This window comes from Lontra canadensis, unplaced genomic scaffold (assembly GCF_010015895.1).
Source record: "Lontra canadensis isolate GAN:19392208 unplaced genomic scaffold, GSC_riverotter_1.0 scaffold57, whole genome shotgun sequence".
Classification (NCBI taxonomy): Eukaryota; Metazoa; Chordata; class Mammalia; order Carnivora; family Mustelidae; genus Lontra; species Lontra canadensis.
Window position 1 is genome coordinate 11,612,982 of NW_022631051.1, and position 14,565 is coordinate 11,627,546.

General features: G+C 41.0%; 1 protein-coding gene across 1 annotated transcript in view; it reads right to left on the reverse strand.

Annotated features, from left to right (window-relative positions):
- MAPK1 (mitogen-activated protein kinase 1) overlaps positions 1 to 14,565 on the reverse strand; it is a 112,445-nt gene that overhangs the window by 13,036 nt on the left and 84,844 nt on the right. The window contains exons 5-6 of the mRNA XM_032875987.1: positions 12,502 to 12,616; positions 12,090 to 12,221 (exon numbers count right to left, since the gene is read on the reverse strand). Coding sequence (XP_032731878.1) covers positions 12,090 to 12,221; positions 12,502 to 12,616 — 247 coding nt within the window. The remainder of the gene's footprint in view (positions 1 to 12,089; positions 12,222 to 12,501; positions 12,617 to 14,565) is intronic.

Genomic DNA, 14,565 nt, shown 5'->3' on the forward strand with positions numbered 1-14,565 from the left:
TTGGCCTACTCTGCAGCTTGACATCTTTCTCCAAGACCCAAAACAAAGTATTCTCTTTTAAAGTTTATTTACTGAAGTAATCTCTAATTTCTATACCCAACATGGGGCTCAAAACCATGACTCCTAGATTAAGAGTCACATGCACTTCTGACTGAACCTGTCAGGCACCCCCAAAGTATTCTCTTGATCTAGTCGGTAGTCAGCAGCTGAACATTTCTTCCCTGTAGAGAGTACAGGAATAGAAGCAAGTGTGGGATCAAAAGGACCAAGAGGGAGGGACAGCTAACGAATGGCTTACCCTGGTGGCCTCCATAGCTAGTGTCCATGCACTACTTCAAGCCATGAAGAAAGCCAAAGGTCATGGCTGACAGAGGCTGCAACATGGGTTAAGGGAAATATGACCAAACAGTTCCTATATTTAGTATCAGGAGCAGGTTTCGGTGAGAAAGAATACATGCTAGAAAAGACATTACTGCTCTTTAAAAAAATGTGTGCTTTTATTTAATGATGCTCAGAACAGGGTTTCCAATTTAGGTAGCAGGTCCTTTCCTCAAACTGAAGGCTCTCAAAAGGGAGTAGGTAAGGAGCTACCCAGCTCTCTTAAGTCCTAGCTTACAGCTCTGAGGCACCCCTGAAAAATCGAAGAACTCCAAGGAACAAGTCTGATAATCTTTTCCAAGTCTGAAAAACTACTAGGTGAAATAAAGAATGCTTTCTTTCTTCTTCTTCTTCTTTTTTTTTTTTTAAGAGAATGTAGTTATCAATAAAATAAAACCAAAGATGAAAACACTGCCATTTCCTCAACGAAACCTTGTTTTTTACAGTGATAACTTATTAGGTCACCGATCTCATCCATCTGCAAATCAGCACATATCACTAAGTCCTGAGGAGAACGGAAAAGGAAAATCATTTTAATCATTTACTCACTAAAAACTGTGTTCAATCCTGGAGAGCAGCAGGCCAGTACACAATCTGAATCTGAAGTGCCTAACCGCTGTGTACCAGGAGGTCAACCTCAGGAGAGCACCGGGAGGCAGAACCTTACTGCCTGAGGTGATTGAAAGAACAGGCATGAGAGGATGTGTGTGTATGTGCACGCGTGTGTGCATGCCTGTGTGTGCACTCAGCTCTGGCTCCTATCTGTGACTTCCCTTGTTGCACATCACCCACTCAAACCTTAAGACAACTGGGAGATAAATGTGGTAAGCCACATTGTGGATTGTCATGATAAATTCCACACAACACATAACTTTGCTCATGTCTACAAAACTGTAAAAAATTTTTTAAGTAGTGCATATTTTTTTAAATAAAAGATTTTATTTTTTTATTTGACAGAGAGAGAGAGAGTACAAGCAGGGAGAGTAGAAGAGGAAGAAGTGGGCTCCCTGGAGCCTGATGTGGGACTTGATCCCAGGACCCTGAGATCATTACCTGAGCTGAAGGCAGCTGTTTAACCAACTGAGCCACCCAGGTGCCCAACAGAGTGCATTTCTACAAAAATAGTATGTTTTCTGTTTTTGCCGATCATCTTTTCAATACACATGAGTCTACCATAGGAAATTAGGGAACAATGACATTTTACTTTGTGGGCTCGAGAACTTTTTAGAGCAGAGGAGGCTCTTAGGAGTCTAGGGTGTTGAACGAAGCACTGTCTGGACTGGAAAGATCTACATCCCCACTGCCATGATGCGAGGTCTCAGGGCCCATGAACAGGCTAGGTTTCAGAGGCGGCTCTCTCAAGAGTCAGGATAGTACATCACAATGGTCAATAACTCAGGTACCTCTGGCCTTAATGCCAAGCCCCACAGAACCCCTGGCAGATATGTGAACATATGACATACCACTTGTTGCACATTACAGCCCTACTATCTGTAACCCGGATAACAAACCTATCCCATCTACTGTTCCCAACCACTGACTGCTCCCTGCCACCATAAAAGAACTCAGAGACATTCCCCAAGAATCTTTAAAGATTTATTTATAAATTTGAGAGTGTGTGCGCGTGTGCGTCCAGGGGCGGGGGGTGGGGGGGAGGACAGAATCCCAAGCGGACTCCATGCTGAGCGCAGAGCCTGATGTGGGACTCAATCTCACGACCCTGAGATCATGACCTGAGCCAAAACCAAGAGTCAAACGCTTAATCAACTGAGCCACCCAGGAACCTCTCCCCAAAAACTTTCTTGAGAGATTAGAAGTCATTTGGCCTTTTGCCCAGTTAGACACCATCTGTCAGGAAAAATCCAGGAAGGTCTGACCACAAGTCAGATCCTAACAGCATTATTTCTAAGCCATTGGGGCATACTTCCCCCTCCAAACCTTGTTGATACTAATAGGGAAGCACTTCAAGGCAGCTGGTATTTGGCAGCTTAAGCAGCTCTAAAATAGACCTTTTCGTTCTCTCAAAGTTAAATTCTAGGCCCTTAAACCTACAGGCAAAAATCGCAAAGGAAGATAGCTTTTTTCTGCTACTTGAAAAATAACTGGATCTCCAGCTTCCTTTTATTGCTAGTGCTATTTCTGCATTATTCACAGCTACAGAAGGGGAAAAGGAGAGAAACGGGAAGCAGCTGGCAGGTGCTGATCCCACAGTCAGAGTGCCCGGCCTCCCTCCTCCCACGCCACACAGCAATCCACTGGCACCACTCAGATGGCATGAATCATTCTGCCTGTGCATATGCTTCCTTGGATACAGGTTTTATTTCCCCTAAAAGGTTGGAAGTCCCTTCAAGGCTGGGGTTACATCTGACCACGATCCCTGACTCTCCTTGGTAGCCTCCTAGAACCCCATACCTTCTCTTTAACTTCAGTGGGTGCACAGCAACATGACCCTGCCCTGCCCGTCTGGTCCTTCAGCCTTTTTTCTTTCCCATCCCAGCCCAGACCCTGGGGTGAGTCATATGACTGGCTCTCCACAGCATCACTGCGGGTCCATCTCACCTATCCAGCAAAACTCTCATCCAAGATCAAGGCTGCAACCTGTCACTCCCACCCTCAGCCTGAATTTCTGAGTAGGGCCAGAGAAAAAGACCTAGCAGTTCAAACTGTGCCACTGCAACAATGCTTCTGAAACTTCCCAGTCTTAGAATCCCGCTCTTAAAACCTACTGATGATTGATCTTAAGAAGCAGTTAGTTTAGTCACAGTTCAAACTGTACAAGCACTTTTCTCTGAGGAAAAACCACTGCATTTGACATGTGGCAGACATGCTCTATGTGTCTATGTTCTCATTTTGTCACACACAATGTGCACAGAACGTGTGAGAAGGACGAGATTTAATAAAGCAAGTACTTTTAACTGCTCTGTCAGGGACATTCTTAGGTGCAGTTGGCACTGGTTTTTGGCTATTAGGGTATGGCACTGCCACTGCCTTGTCCTGGGTCGAGGTGCTGGCAGTCTTGCTCACCACTGCTTCTGCAGCAAGAGTGCAGCCGGCAGCACAGAGAAAGTGTGAGAACACCTTAGTGTTACTGTGAAAATAGTTTTGACCCTATGGACACCCTGAAAGGACTTGGAGGACCTCAGAGGTCTAAGGAACACACTACTGAGAACTGTGTATCATACGAACTCAAGATTTTTTTTTTTTTAAGATTTTATTTATTTGACAGACAGAGACCACAGGTAGGCAGAGAGGCAGGCAGAGAGAGAGAGGAAGGGAAGTAGGCTCCCTGCTAAGCAGAGAGCCCAAAGCAGGCCTCAATCCCAGGACCCTGGGATCACGACATGAGCCGAAGGCAGAGGCTTTATTTAACCCACTGAGCCACCCAGGCGCCCCCAAACTCAAGATTTTTAATCTTAACAAGGCCTCCCAATGTTCTGGGGGCATCTCTGCTCAGGTGCTTTTCTAGTCTAAGATTCTTCCCAACTCACACAGCTTGAATCATACCCTTCCTGCCCCATGAACCTCATTACTCTGTGCAGGTATTACTGAGGGTGCTGAGAAAACAGAGTTCCCCAGGAGCAACCCTTCTGGATGTCCTTCCACCAGATTTGCACATGTCCTTACTGCAGAAAGAGGAGACTCTCTCCCTGATCGAAGTCAAATCTCCCAATGTGTAGCCCAGCTCCCCCTCATCTGGACCAGTTGTTTCTGTCTGCACTTTCCATTTCAAACTTCCCATTCACACTGCTTCAACTAGTCTTTTTTTTTTTTTTTAAAGACTTATTTGAGAGAGAGGGAGCACATGAGCACAAGCATGCATGAGCTGGGGGAGGGGTGGAGAGGGAGAGAGAATCTCAAGCAGACTCCCAGCTGAGCACGGAGCCTGGCGGTTGGTCTCACGATCCTGAGATCATGACCTAAGCCGAAACCAAGAGTCACATGCTCAACCAACTGAGCCATGCACGTGCCCCTCAAATACTTTTATCCAATCCCCAATGATCCTTTAACTGGAAGCCTCTGTTCCATGGAGACTGCTGAGCATGTCCATTTCTCATGATGCCATCTACTGCTTCTGTGAAATATGCACTAGTTATTTTCTTTGTCCATCATTCTTTCTAGTTTTCAAGAGTTCCTACTTCTATTCCATTGGCCATTGAAGGTTTGTGTTCTCAAGCTCTGAGACGTCATTCTTCTTACCCTCTCAACCTCCTGTATAATTCCAAAGCAGACTGATAAATACAACTCTCTGCAGGCAGTAGAAGTATATAGCTTATGACCCTATTCACAACTAACATATGTATTTACAGGTGCAGCAAGAGTCTGGAAGCTCTTCAAACAGGTTATCTGAGAACAGGAGACAGACTTCTTATATGAACTGCACTTTCTTAATCTCAAAAAATAAACAGAAGCAAGAAAAAAAGAACTGTTGGCTTTCCTGTCAGTGCCCACTGCCCCTCATTTTCTGTGGAGCTGCGCTTGCCATGGGAAGACCTCAGGCTCACCCACACTTCCTGGCTGTGCCATGAGAATTATGACAATAGCCTAGCCACATTTCATCTTGATTCCCTTGGCCACAAAGAATGGTCAGGGATGAGTACAAAGAAGCCGTGAGTCCCACAGCGGGGCTGAAACTATCAGGAAACAGGTCAGTGTGACCAGGAGCTGCTGGGTCGCCATCTTATCACCACAAGAAAAGAGCTAACAATAAAGACATCAGAGAAGAAGGCAAGAGGTCCAGGTTCTTGTCAAAGTGGCTATCTCCTGGAATCCAAACATCACGGGACCTGTCAAGTTATGAGAGACAGTACGGTCCTCCTTCAGGCTTAAGCCATTGGAAGTAGGTTCTTGTGAGGTGGAACCAAGAAAGCCTCAAACAGCTGACCCTCTAGTCTGTGAATGAGTCATCCACGATCCCATCTCTCAGCCCCAGCACCCACAACCCCATTGCTCAATGTAACCACTGCTAATCTGAAATATTTTAGAGAATTTTTCTCTGCATGTTCTTTTACATAGCTGAGATCATCCCTTATATAAAAAATGCTGTATTATTTCCTCAGTAAATATTGTTCATTAATATTTTCCCATGCTATAAAAACTTTGTTAAGAATCACTTCTAGTGACTTTATGATATTCCTTTAAGCAGAGGCAGCATAGTTTCCTCAACGATTCAATTAACATTTAGCCTTTAGGTGTCCTTAAATTTAATATGCCCAAATCAAAGTCTCAACTGCCACTCTCTAAAACATTCTTCATAGGGCGCATGGATGGCTCTGTCATTAAGCGTCTGCCGTCGGCTCAGGTCATGACCCCAGGGTCTGGGGATCGAACCCCAAACTGGGCTCCCTGCTCAGTGGGAAGCCTGCTTCTCCTTCTCCCACTCCCCTGATTGTATTCTCTCTCTCTCACTGTCTTTCTGTCAAGTAAGTAAATAAAATCTTTAAAATAAATAAAATGTTCTTCCTACTTTCCTCACCTCTTTCTTCATGTAAATAGTGTTTTTATCCTTTGCTCATTTATTTATCCATTGAGGTCTTAGATTTCTCTCTGTTCTTCAGGCACGACTAATATTAATGATGAGTCCAACATCAATAAACTAATAATTCATGTAACTCTCCCAAATTTACCCTATGAGGTGGGAAATACAATTTGTTCCAATTTTGAGATGAGGAAATTGTGAAACAGAGAAGTTAAATTACTTATCCAAAGTCAAAGATTTGAGGTGGTAGGGTCCATTTGAATTCAGGGGCCAATTCTAGAGCATACAACCTAAACCACGGTGCTAAGCTACCTTAACATTAATAGTTTTAGGATAGGGATCCATCAAATGCTTTTCAATTTGGAACATTTTATACCTATTGCTCACACCTGACCTATCTAATCTATTTTAAGTCTTAAACCTTATGTGATCAAATCTACTATTTTTCTCTTATGTTTGTTTTCTTGGTTTGTATGTTTTTATAGCCTCAGAAGATAGTCTTTCTCTAAAATACTGAATATGCTAAGTATTGTTGGCTTTTAATGGCATGATTTTTTAAAACGTATTAGATCATCAATTTTTTTGGAATTCACTTTGAAGTATGAGTAATGATTTAAATTCATTTTCTCCCAAACAGTTATTCAACTAGCCCAGTACCATCTGTTGAATAATAATTTCTTCCCCTTCACTGGAGTAATTTTGGAGAGAATCCTAAGCTACACTCCTTTGAAGAAAAATCTACAATACTACTGTTCAAAGGATTCAGCAATCAGAAATTTCTAATAAATATGTGAAAAATATTCAATCTCAGGCTTTTTTTTTTTTTTTAAACTAAGCTCTACACAAACATGGGGCTTGAATTCACAACCCTAAGATCAAGAGTTGCATGCTCTACTGTCTGAGGCAGCCAGGTGTCCCATCTCAGTCTAATTAAAGAAAAATAAATTAAAATGCCACTTCTCCATTTGGTTGGTCCCAAAGACTGCTGGAACAAAAGATGTGACAGAACTCCCAAACTGCCCTCCAGAGAGACTCAACCAATTTATATGCTATTAGCTGTCTCTGAAAACATCCGTTTTTCCCACAGCCTTGACCACATGGTGGGTCATCAAACATTTTTTTTTTTAAGACATTTCTTTCTTCTTCTTCTTTTTTTTTTTTAATTTATTTGACAGATAGGGATCACAAGTATGCAGAGAGGCAGACAGAGAAAGAGAGGAGGAAGCAGGCTCCCTGCTGAGTAGAGAGCCCGATGTGGGGCTCGATTCCAGGACCCTGAGATCATGACCTGAGCCGAAGGCAGAGGCTTTAACCCACTGAGCCACCCAGGCGCCCCGGTCATCAAACTTTTGATGCTTTCTTCTACTGTTACGAGCAGTTAAAAAAAAAAAGGAATTACTGATCTTTCAATGTTCACACCTCATATAATAAAAATGAGTACCTTTTTCCCTCATATTTGAGATATTTATTTACATTTCCTTTTTTAAAAACTATCATTAACCGGACTTAAAAGTGCCAGTGTTTCCACTTCAGAGTTTTAGTGTTGTGAGTCCCTGAAGTCTTGCATTCATCTATTTATGTCATTTTTGTACAGATTCAGACTATTAGCTCCCTGCAGGCAGGTAATCAGTTTTATTGCTGGTCTAAGTCCAAGGCCTTGGAACCCCATTGGCACAGAACACTCAGATCTATTTATTAAATAAATCAATTTATGTATGTTACAGTAAAAAACTAGAAACAATCTGGTGGCAGATTAAATATGGCCAAAAATTCTTTGCAGCTCCTCCCATCAATGGGTAGATTTATTTCTCCACCACCTGAATTTGGGCTGACCTTGTAGTTTGCTTTGACCAACAGATTGCTGCAGAAGTGTCTGCTATTTTAAGACTTTGCAGTTTCTGTTCTTTCTCTCTTGGAATATTTCTGCCATCAGAAGCAGCCCAGTTGGGTCTACTGTAAGATAACAGGAAATGACATAAAGGAGAAGCAACTGTAAGATATGGTGGGGGCCACCTCAGACCATGCAACTTGGAGCAAGATGAGCAGACCCACTTAGCTGTGCCCAGGCCAATGGACTTAGGAACAAATACATGGTGGTCTTATCATAAGGTGCCAGACTGTGGAGTAGTTTGTTACACGGCAACAGATAACTAAAGTGAACTTCAATGTCCAATATGAGACTGGTTAAAGACGCTATGAGTCATCACTACAAGGGAATACTATGTACCACTCTTTATAACTAGGGATACCGAAAGATCTCCAAGATATATTAATGAAAAAAATTCAGTCGAGATCTCAGAATCCAGACCTACAAATTCCAGTGGTCTGGACTTTTATATAACCCTGTGATGCAGGTCCTACTACTAACTCTATTTTATAAACAGGAGGGGCACCTGGGTGGCTCAGTTGGTTAAGCCTCTGACTCTTGATTTCAGCTCAGGTCATGGATCTTGGGGTCTTGGGATTGAACCCTGTATCAGACTCTGAGCTCAGGGCAAAGATTCTCAGCTTGAGATTCTCCCCCTCTACCCCTCCCCTGGCACACAGGCACGATCTCTCTCAAATAAAGAAATAAATCTTAAAATTTTTTTTTTAAATAAATAAATAAGTAAATGGGAAAACTTGAGGCCCAGAGAGGTTAAGTAGTTTGTTTAAAGTTCACACAGCTAGGGGCGCCTGGGTGGCTCAGTGGGTTAAAGCCTCTGCCTTCGGCTCAGGTCATGATCCCAGGGTCCTGGGATCGAGCCCCACATCAGGCTCTCTGCTCTGCCAAGAGCCTGCTACCTCCTCTCTCTTCCTGCCTGCCTCTCTGCCTACTTGTGATCTGTCAAATAACTAAATAAAATCTTAAAAAAAAAAAGTTCACACAGCTAGGAAGTAGCTGGGCTATGAACAGAAACTAGGAGCTCTGGTTGGAAAGCTCCAGTTTCTAACACATGATGCTACACAGCTCACTCTGGAACTCCCAACTCCCATTTCCCCCCCCTTCTTTATTCTAGTTATAGTCCCTCCCTGCTTCACTATTTTCACCCAAGGACTACATTTCAAAATTAACTTTCTGAATTTTAGTAATGTTTATTGTTATCTAAATGAACAAATCTCAGAGTTCATAGCTTTAACCTAAGGACAGTAAGCTAAATAAAAATCTCAATCTGACACAAATCACAATAAAAAAGTGAGTAAACAAACAGGAGGGAAGCCTGGAAATCTATTTATTACAAAGTCTTTTTTTTTTTTTTTTAAAGATTTTATTTATTTATTTGACAGACAGAGATCACAAGTAGGCAGACAGGCAGGCAGAGAGAGAGGGGGAAGGAAGCAGGCTCCCCGCTGAGCAGAGAGCCCGACACAGGGCTCACTTCCAGGACCCCGGGACCATGACCTGAGCCAAAGGCAGAGGCCCAACCCACTGAGCCACCAAGGTGCCCCTATTACAAAGTCTTTTTATGCAGTTTTGTTATGTATCCACCTCTTAAAAAGGCAACTTAGGAAATAAGATTTCGGTAACATGCTTGGGACAATACAGAATACAAACCAATCTAATTAGTAACACATGCAATGCACATGAAAGTGTAATTTTTAAAAATCTTATAATTATAATGCATTATGTAATTACAAAAGTATAACTAAAAGGTAAAAGCTGCACACACCCTGGAATAGCAAATGTTAAAGGTCACTTTGGGATTCTGGTAATTAAGGGTGTTTCTTTTACCTATTCTTTCTATACTTCCAAACTGTCGCCCATGATAACACACTACCTTTACATCAAAGATTTTAAAAGACAGTTCCTCTAATATCCAAAATAAATTCAGTTTTATTTTATTTTATTTAAGATTTTATTTATTTGACAGAGAGAGAGAGACAGCGAGAGAGGGAACACAAGTAGGGGAAGTGGGAGAGGGAGAAGTAGGCTTCCCGCTGAACAGGGAGCCCGACGCGGGGCTCGATCCCAGGACCCTGGGAACATGACCTGAGCCAAAGGCAGATGCTTAACGACTGAGCCACCCCAAAACAAATTCTATTTGACTCAGGTTAGTACATAAAACAAATTCAACATCTAAGCTGACAGTTACTAAAGTAAAGACATATAGAAACACACACAGTAGCAAAAGTTAGAAAAAGGTGAATTTCCAAGATGGATGAAATGTTGCTGTTTTTAAGTAGGCTCCACACCTAACATGGGGATTGAACTCACAGCCTTGAGGTTAAGAGTTGCATGATCTACGGACTGAGCCATCCAGGTGCCCCTGGATGAAATGTTTTAAAATCATTAAAAAAAAAGCCAGATCTATGTACTAACATGGAAGGACACTCAAACACAATTCTATTAACAGTGACCCTTAGGGAATTATAAAAGATTTTTACCTTTTTAGTTGAATATTCCTAAAACTTCTGAATTTTTACCAAAAATGTTAGCTTATAAAACAATTATTTATAGAAAGGAAATTTTAGGTAAAAATATAGATATGTATGAAGATAAAGCTGTGGAAGAACAAGCACCAAGGTGCTGGCAAGCTGCTCTCTCTCTCTGGTTTCCAATTCTGATTTCTTCTTCCACTTTGAAGGGCCCTTGTGATTACAGTGGGCCCACTGAGATAATCCACAATCTCCTTCTTCTTAAAATCAGGTGATAAGCAACCTTAATTCTCTCTGTAACCTTAATTCCTCTTTGCCATGTCACCTAAAATATTCACAGATCCTCGGGATTAGGATGTGGACATCTTTGAGGAGGGGGTCATTACTTTGCCTACCACAATTCTGTAATAGTATAAAGTTTTTAAAAACAGCCACCTATTAAAAAACAAACAAAAAAACCCAACCACCTAATATATTTAACAGACACATGCTAAATGGGCATAAAGGATAACATAATTATTAAACAAAGGTAACTTAAAACGTAAAAGGGTAAAATGAAATCCATCGCCTCTTTCTTTTATGGATGAGGGCTCTTGGTATTTTATCTAAGAAATCTTGGTCTAACCTAGGGTCATGAAGATTGTGTTCTGTTTTCTTCTCAAAGCTTAATAGTTTTGGGCCTTATATTTAGGCCTATGTTCCATTTTTAGGTTTTTATTTGGGGGCGGTATAGATGTTTAATTGTTCCTGCATCATTTGTTGAAGAAATTGATATAAGCAATAATACTGATAACTTTCAGGGTGCCTGGGTGCCTCAATTGGTTAAGCTTCCGACTCTTGATTTTGGCTCAGGTCATGATCTCAGGGTCATGAGATCGAACCCCGTAACCTGCTTAAAAGTCTCTCTCTCCCTCTGCCCCTCCGTGCCCTACATGCTTGCACACATGTGTGCTCTCTCAAGAAAGGAAAGAAGGAAGGAGAAAGGGAGGGAAGGAAAGAAAGGAAGAATGAATGAATGAATACTGGTAACTCTTTAAAAAAAAAGTAGCAAAGAGGACGAGGGTTGAGGAGTGGCAAAAATGGGTGAAGAGGATTAAAGGGCACAAACTTCCAATCCTAAAAGTAAGTAAGTCACAGGGACAAAAAACAGAGCATAGGGAATATAGGCAATAATATTGTAATGCGCTTATCATGGTGAGCATTTCATAATGTATATAATTATAGAATCACTATGCTGTGTACCTGAAATGAATTTTTTATTGTATGTTACTTACAATTAAAAAAAAAAAAAAAAAAACTTTTTTGGAAAGGAGCAAAGAGGAGCACCTGCCTGGCTCAATGGGTAGAGCATGTGACTGACCCCTGACCTCAAGATTTTAAGTTTGCGCCCCATGTTGGGTGTAGAGCATACTATAAAAAAGAAAAAAATAAGGGATGCCTGGGTGGCTCAGTTGATTAAGTGTATGACTCTAGATTTTGGCTCAGGTCATGATCTCAGAGTTGTGAGATCAAGCCCCACGTCAGGCTCCATGCTCAGTGTGGAGTCTGCTTGCCCCTCTCCTTGTGCTCCTCCCCCAACTCCTGCACTCTCTCTTTCTCTCGCTCAAATAAATAAGTCTTAAAAAAAAAAAAAAAGAATAAAATAAAAATAAATTTAAAATAAAAGCAAAGATGGAAAACTATACAATCATTCACAAATTCCTGTACCCTACTGCCCCTGCTTGCAAATAAAAGGTAAAAAAGCAACAGAGTAAGTACTAAATAAGGTATTACCCAATTGCCACAGACTTAACTTTTCAGGCCAGTGACCTAATGATTTAACTAATAAAACAAGCAAAAAATTAAGTCTAAGAAAAATAATCAATAAAATAATATTTACCTTTGGAATCAGCATTTGGGAACAGCCTGTTCCATGGCACCTTATTTTTGTGTGGAAGAGAAAGCAAGTAGTTTCTAGCTTTTAAATTTATTATACAGTTCAGGTCTTCCTGTGATGGGGATCCAAGAATACCTATCAGATAAAATAATGAGCTGTTAATTATCCAGACTCAGGCCGACTGACCTTCCGGCTGTGGACACAATGGACCCTGATAACTGTTTTCTTACCATCTCCCCATGCTTACCTTTCTTAACAGTTTTCACAAGGATCCTTAATATTTGGAATCAAGCAAGATTACAGACTCATAGGTTCAAGGTTGTCAGAACTATTCTAGTTTCATGAAGTGACTCTTACGTAAACTGTGGCAGGTGAACTGAGTAAATCTAGCTCCTAAAATGTTTGGTAACCTTACCCAGAATGTGGTTCAGCTGGTCGAGATAATGCTTCCCAGGGAAGATGGGCCTGTTGGACAGCATCTCTGCCAGAATGCAGCCTACAGACCAAATATCAATGGACTTGGTATAGCCCTGTAGTGGGAAGGGAGAAAAGACTGAATGATATGTAATGTTACAGGACACAGTGACATCCTCCTACAGAACAGGTACATGGCTGACAGGAATTTTACCTTCTCCTTTGGCTCTATAATTCAGAAATAAGAGAGTGTGCAGATACAAATAATAATTTGGCTTTCTTTTAAGTTGTTGAACAACCAAGATTACTTGATTTTATTTCTCTCTTCAAAGTTGATTAACTTACTAATAAAAGAGAATTTCCAAAGTATACTTCATTCCTTTTCTCAAATGATTTGAAAGAAAGCAACCTTTATAAGCTAAAGCTGGCAAAAGGAAAAAACATTAATATCCCTTGCTTTAGGACATCTGTGGCCAATTTATTTATTTTGAAAAATCTGGAGACCAACTCAAGGCACTCAGAGGCACTGCTATACTTCCAGAGTATCTTTGTCCGTTTTACAAATCATTTTCAAAAAAGTTAGGCTAAAAATCCTTGATCTCTAGTGGGGCTGTGGGGTGTGTTGTGTGAGCTGGCTCCCACATATTTTACTAATTTGTATTTGTCATCTTTTTCTATTCAATTTTTAGGTATAATTTTTCTTTTAAAGGAAGTCTGTGAAAAGACTTGTAATAATTATCTGTCTAAATCATACAACAGTGTAAAACAACATAGCTCTCCAAGGAGTGTAAGTTAATTTTTATGGAAAATGCAAGGTATAGTGATAAATGAACAGAGAAAAAAAATTCAGCCAAATATTAAAGTTTAGAGAAACATAGTGGGAAAAAAAATTTTTGAAAATCAAACAGAATAATCAGATCTGCAACTATGATAAACTTGGGTTGAATTTCAAGATTATTCCCCAAATTCTTGTAACCCAAAATAGCTTTTTCTTTGAGCCAAAACCAAATAAAGAGGAACATTTAAAACACACACACAAAATAACTAAAAGGAACCAGGGCGGGGCGCCTGGGTGGCTCAGTGGGTTAAGCCGCTGCCTTCGGCTCAGGTCATGATCTCGGAGTCTTGGGATCGAGCCCCGCATCGGGCTCTCTCTGCTCAGCAGGGAGCCTGCTTCCTCCTCTCTCTCTGCCTGCCTCTCTGCCTGCTTGTGATCTCTCTATCAAATAAATAAATAAAATCTTTAAAAAAAAAAAAATAAATAAAAGGAACCAGGGCTCCCTGGAGAAATGGCTGCTCTAAGTCTGGGACAGGGAACATACTATAAGCCTGGAGTGTCCAGTGCCAAAAAGTAAGGAAGTGCTCAAAATTAGTGGGGACATGTCACAGAGGCTCCCACTAGAAAACCCAGGAAAACTTGAACATCAAATACTGAATGGTAGGTATGGAACTGAAGCCAATGAATAAGATAACCATGAATTAATAATGGAGAGAACTGAAACAAACAGGGAATGACAGAGCTACAAAATTATCAACAGAGCTACAAAATTATCAACAGTTAGTGGTTCAAAGTATGAAGAAGAAGATAACTTATATAATCTTGAAGTATTTCCCCACAAATTTCTAATTTAACAATAATCTAATTTCTAATTTAACAATAATCTAATCTATTAATCTAATAATAATTAGTACCATATTTAACTATAGTTATCACCACTATATGGTAAAGAACCAGAGGATATCACTGAACCAAAATATCAACATGAACTTCACGAATACGGACATAAACTATGCCTCCTGATACATCACGGAGAACAAAATATAGTTTCTGTGGTACTCATGCCCAGAATACCTGACACAAAACTGAGTTGCATGAGCGCCTGGGTGGCTCAGTGGGTTAAGCCTCTGCCTTCGGCTCAGCTCATAAACTCAGGGTCCTGGGATCGAGCCCCACATCGGGCTCTGGGCTCGGTGGGGAGCCTGCTTCCCTCTCTCTCTCTGCCTGCCTCTCTGCCTACTTGTGATCTCTCTCTCTCAAATAAATAAATAAAATCTTAAAACAAAA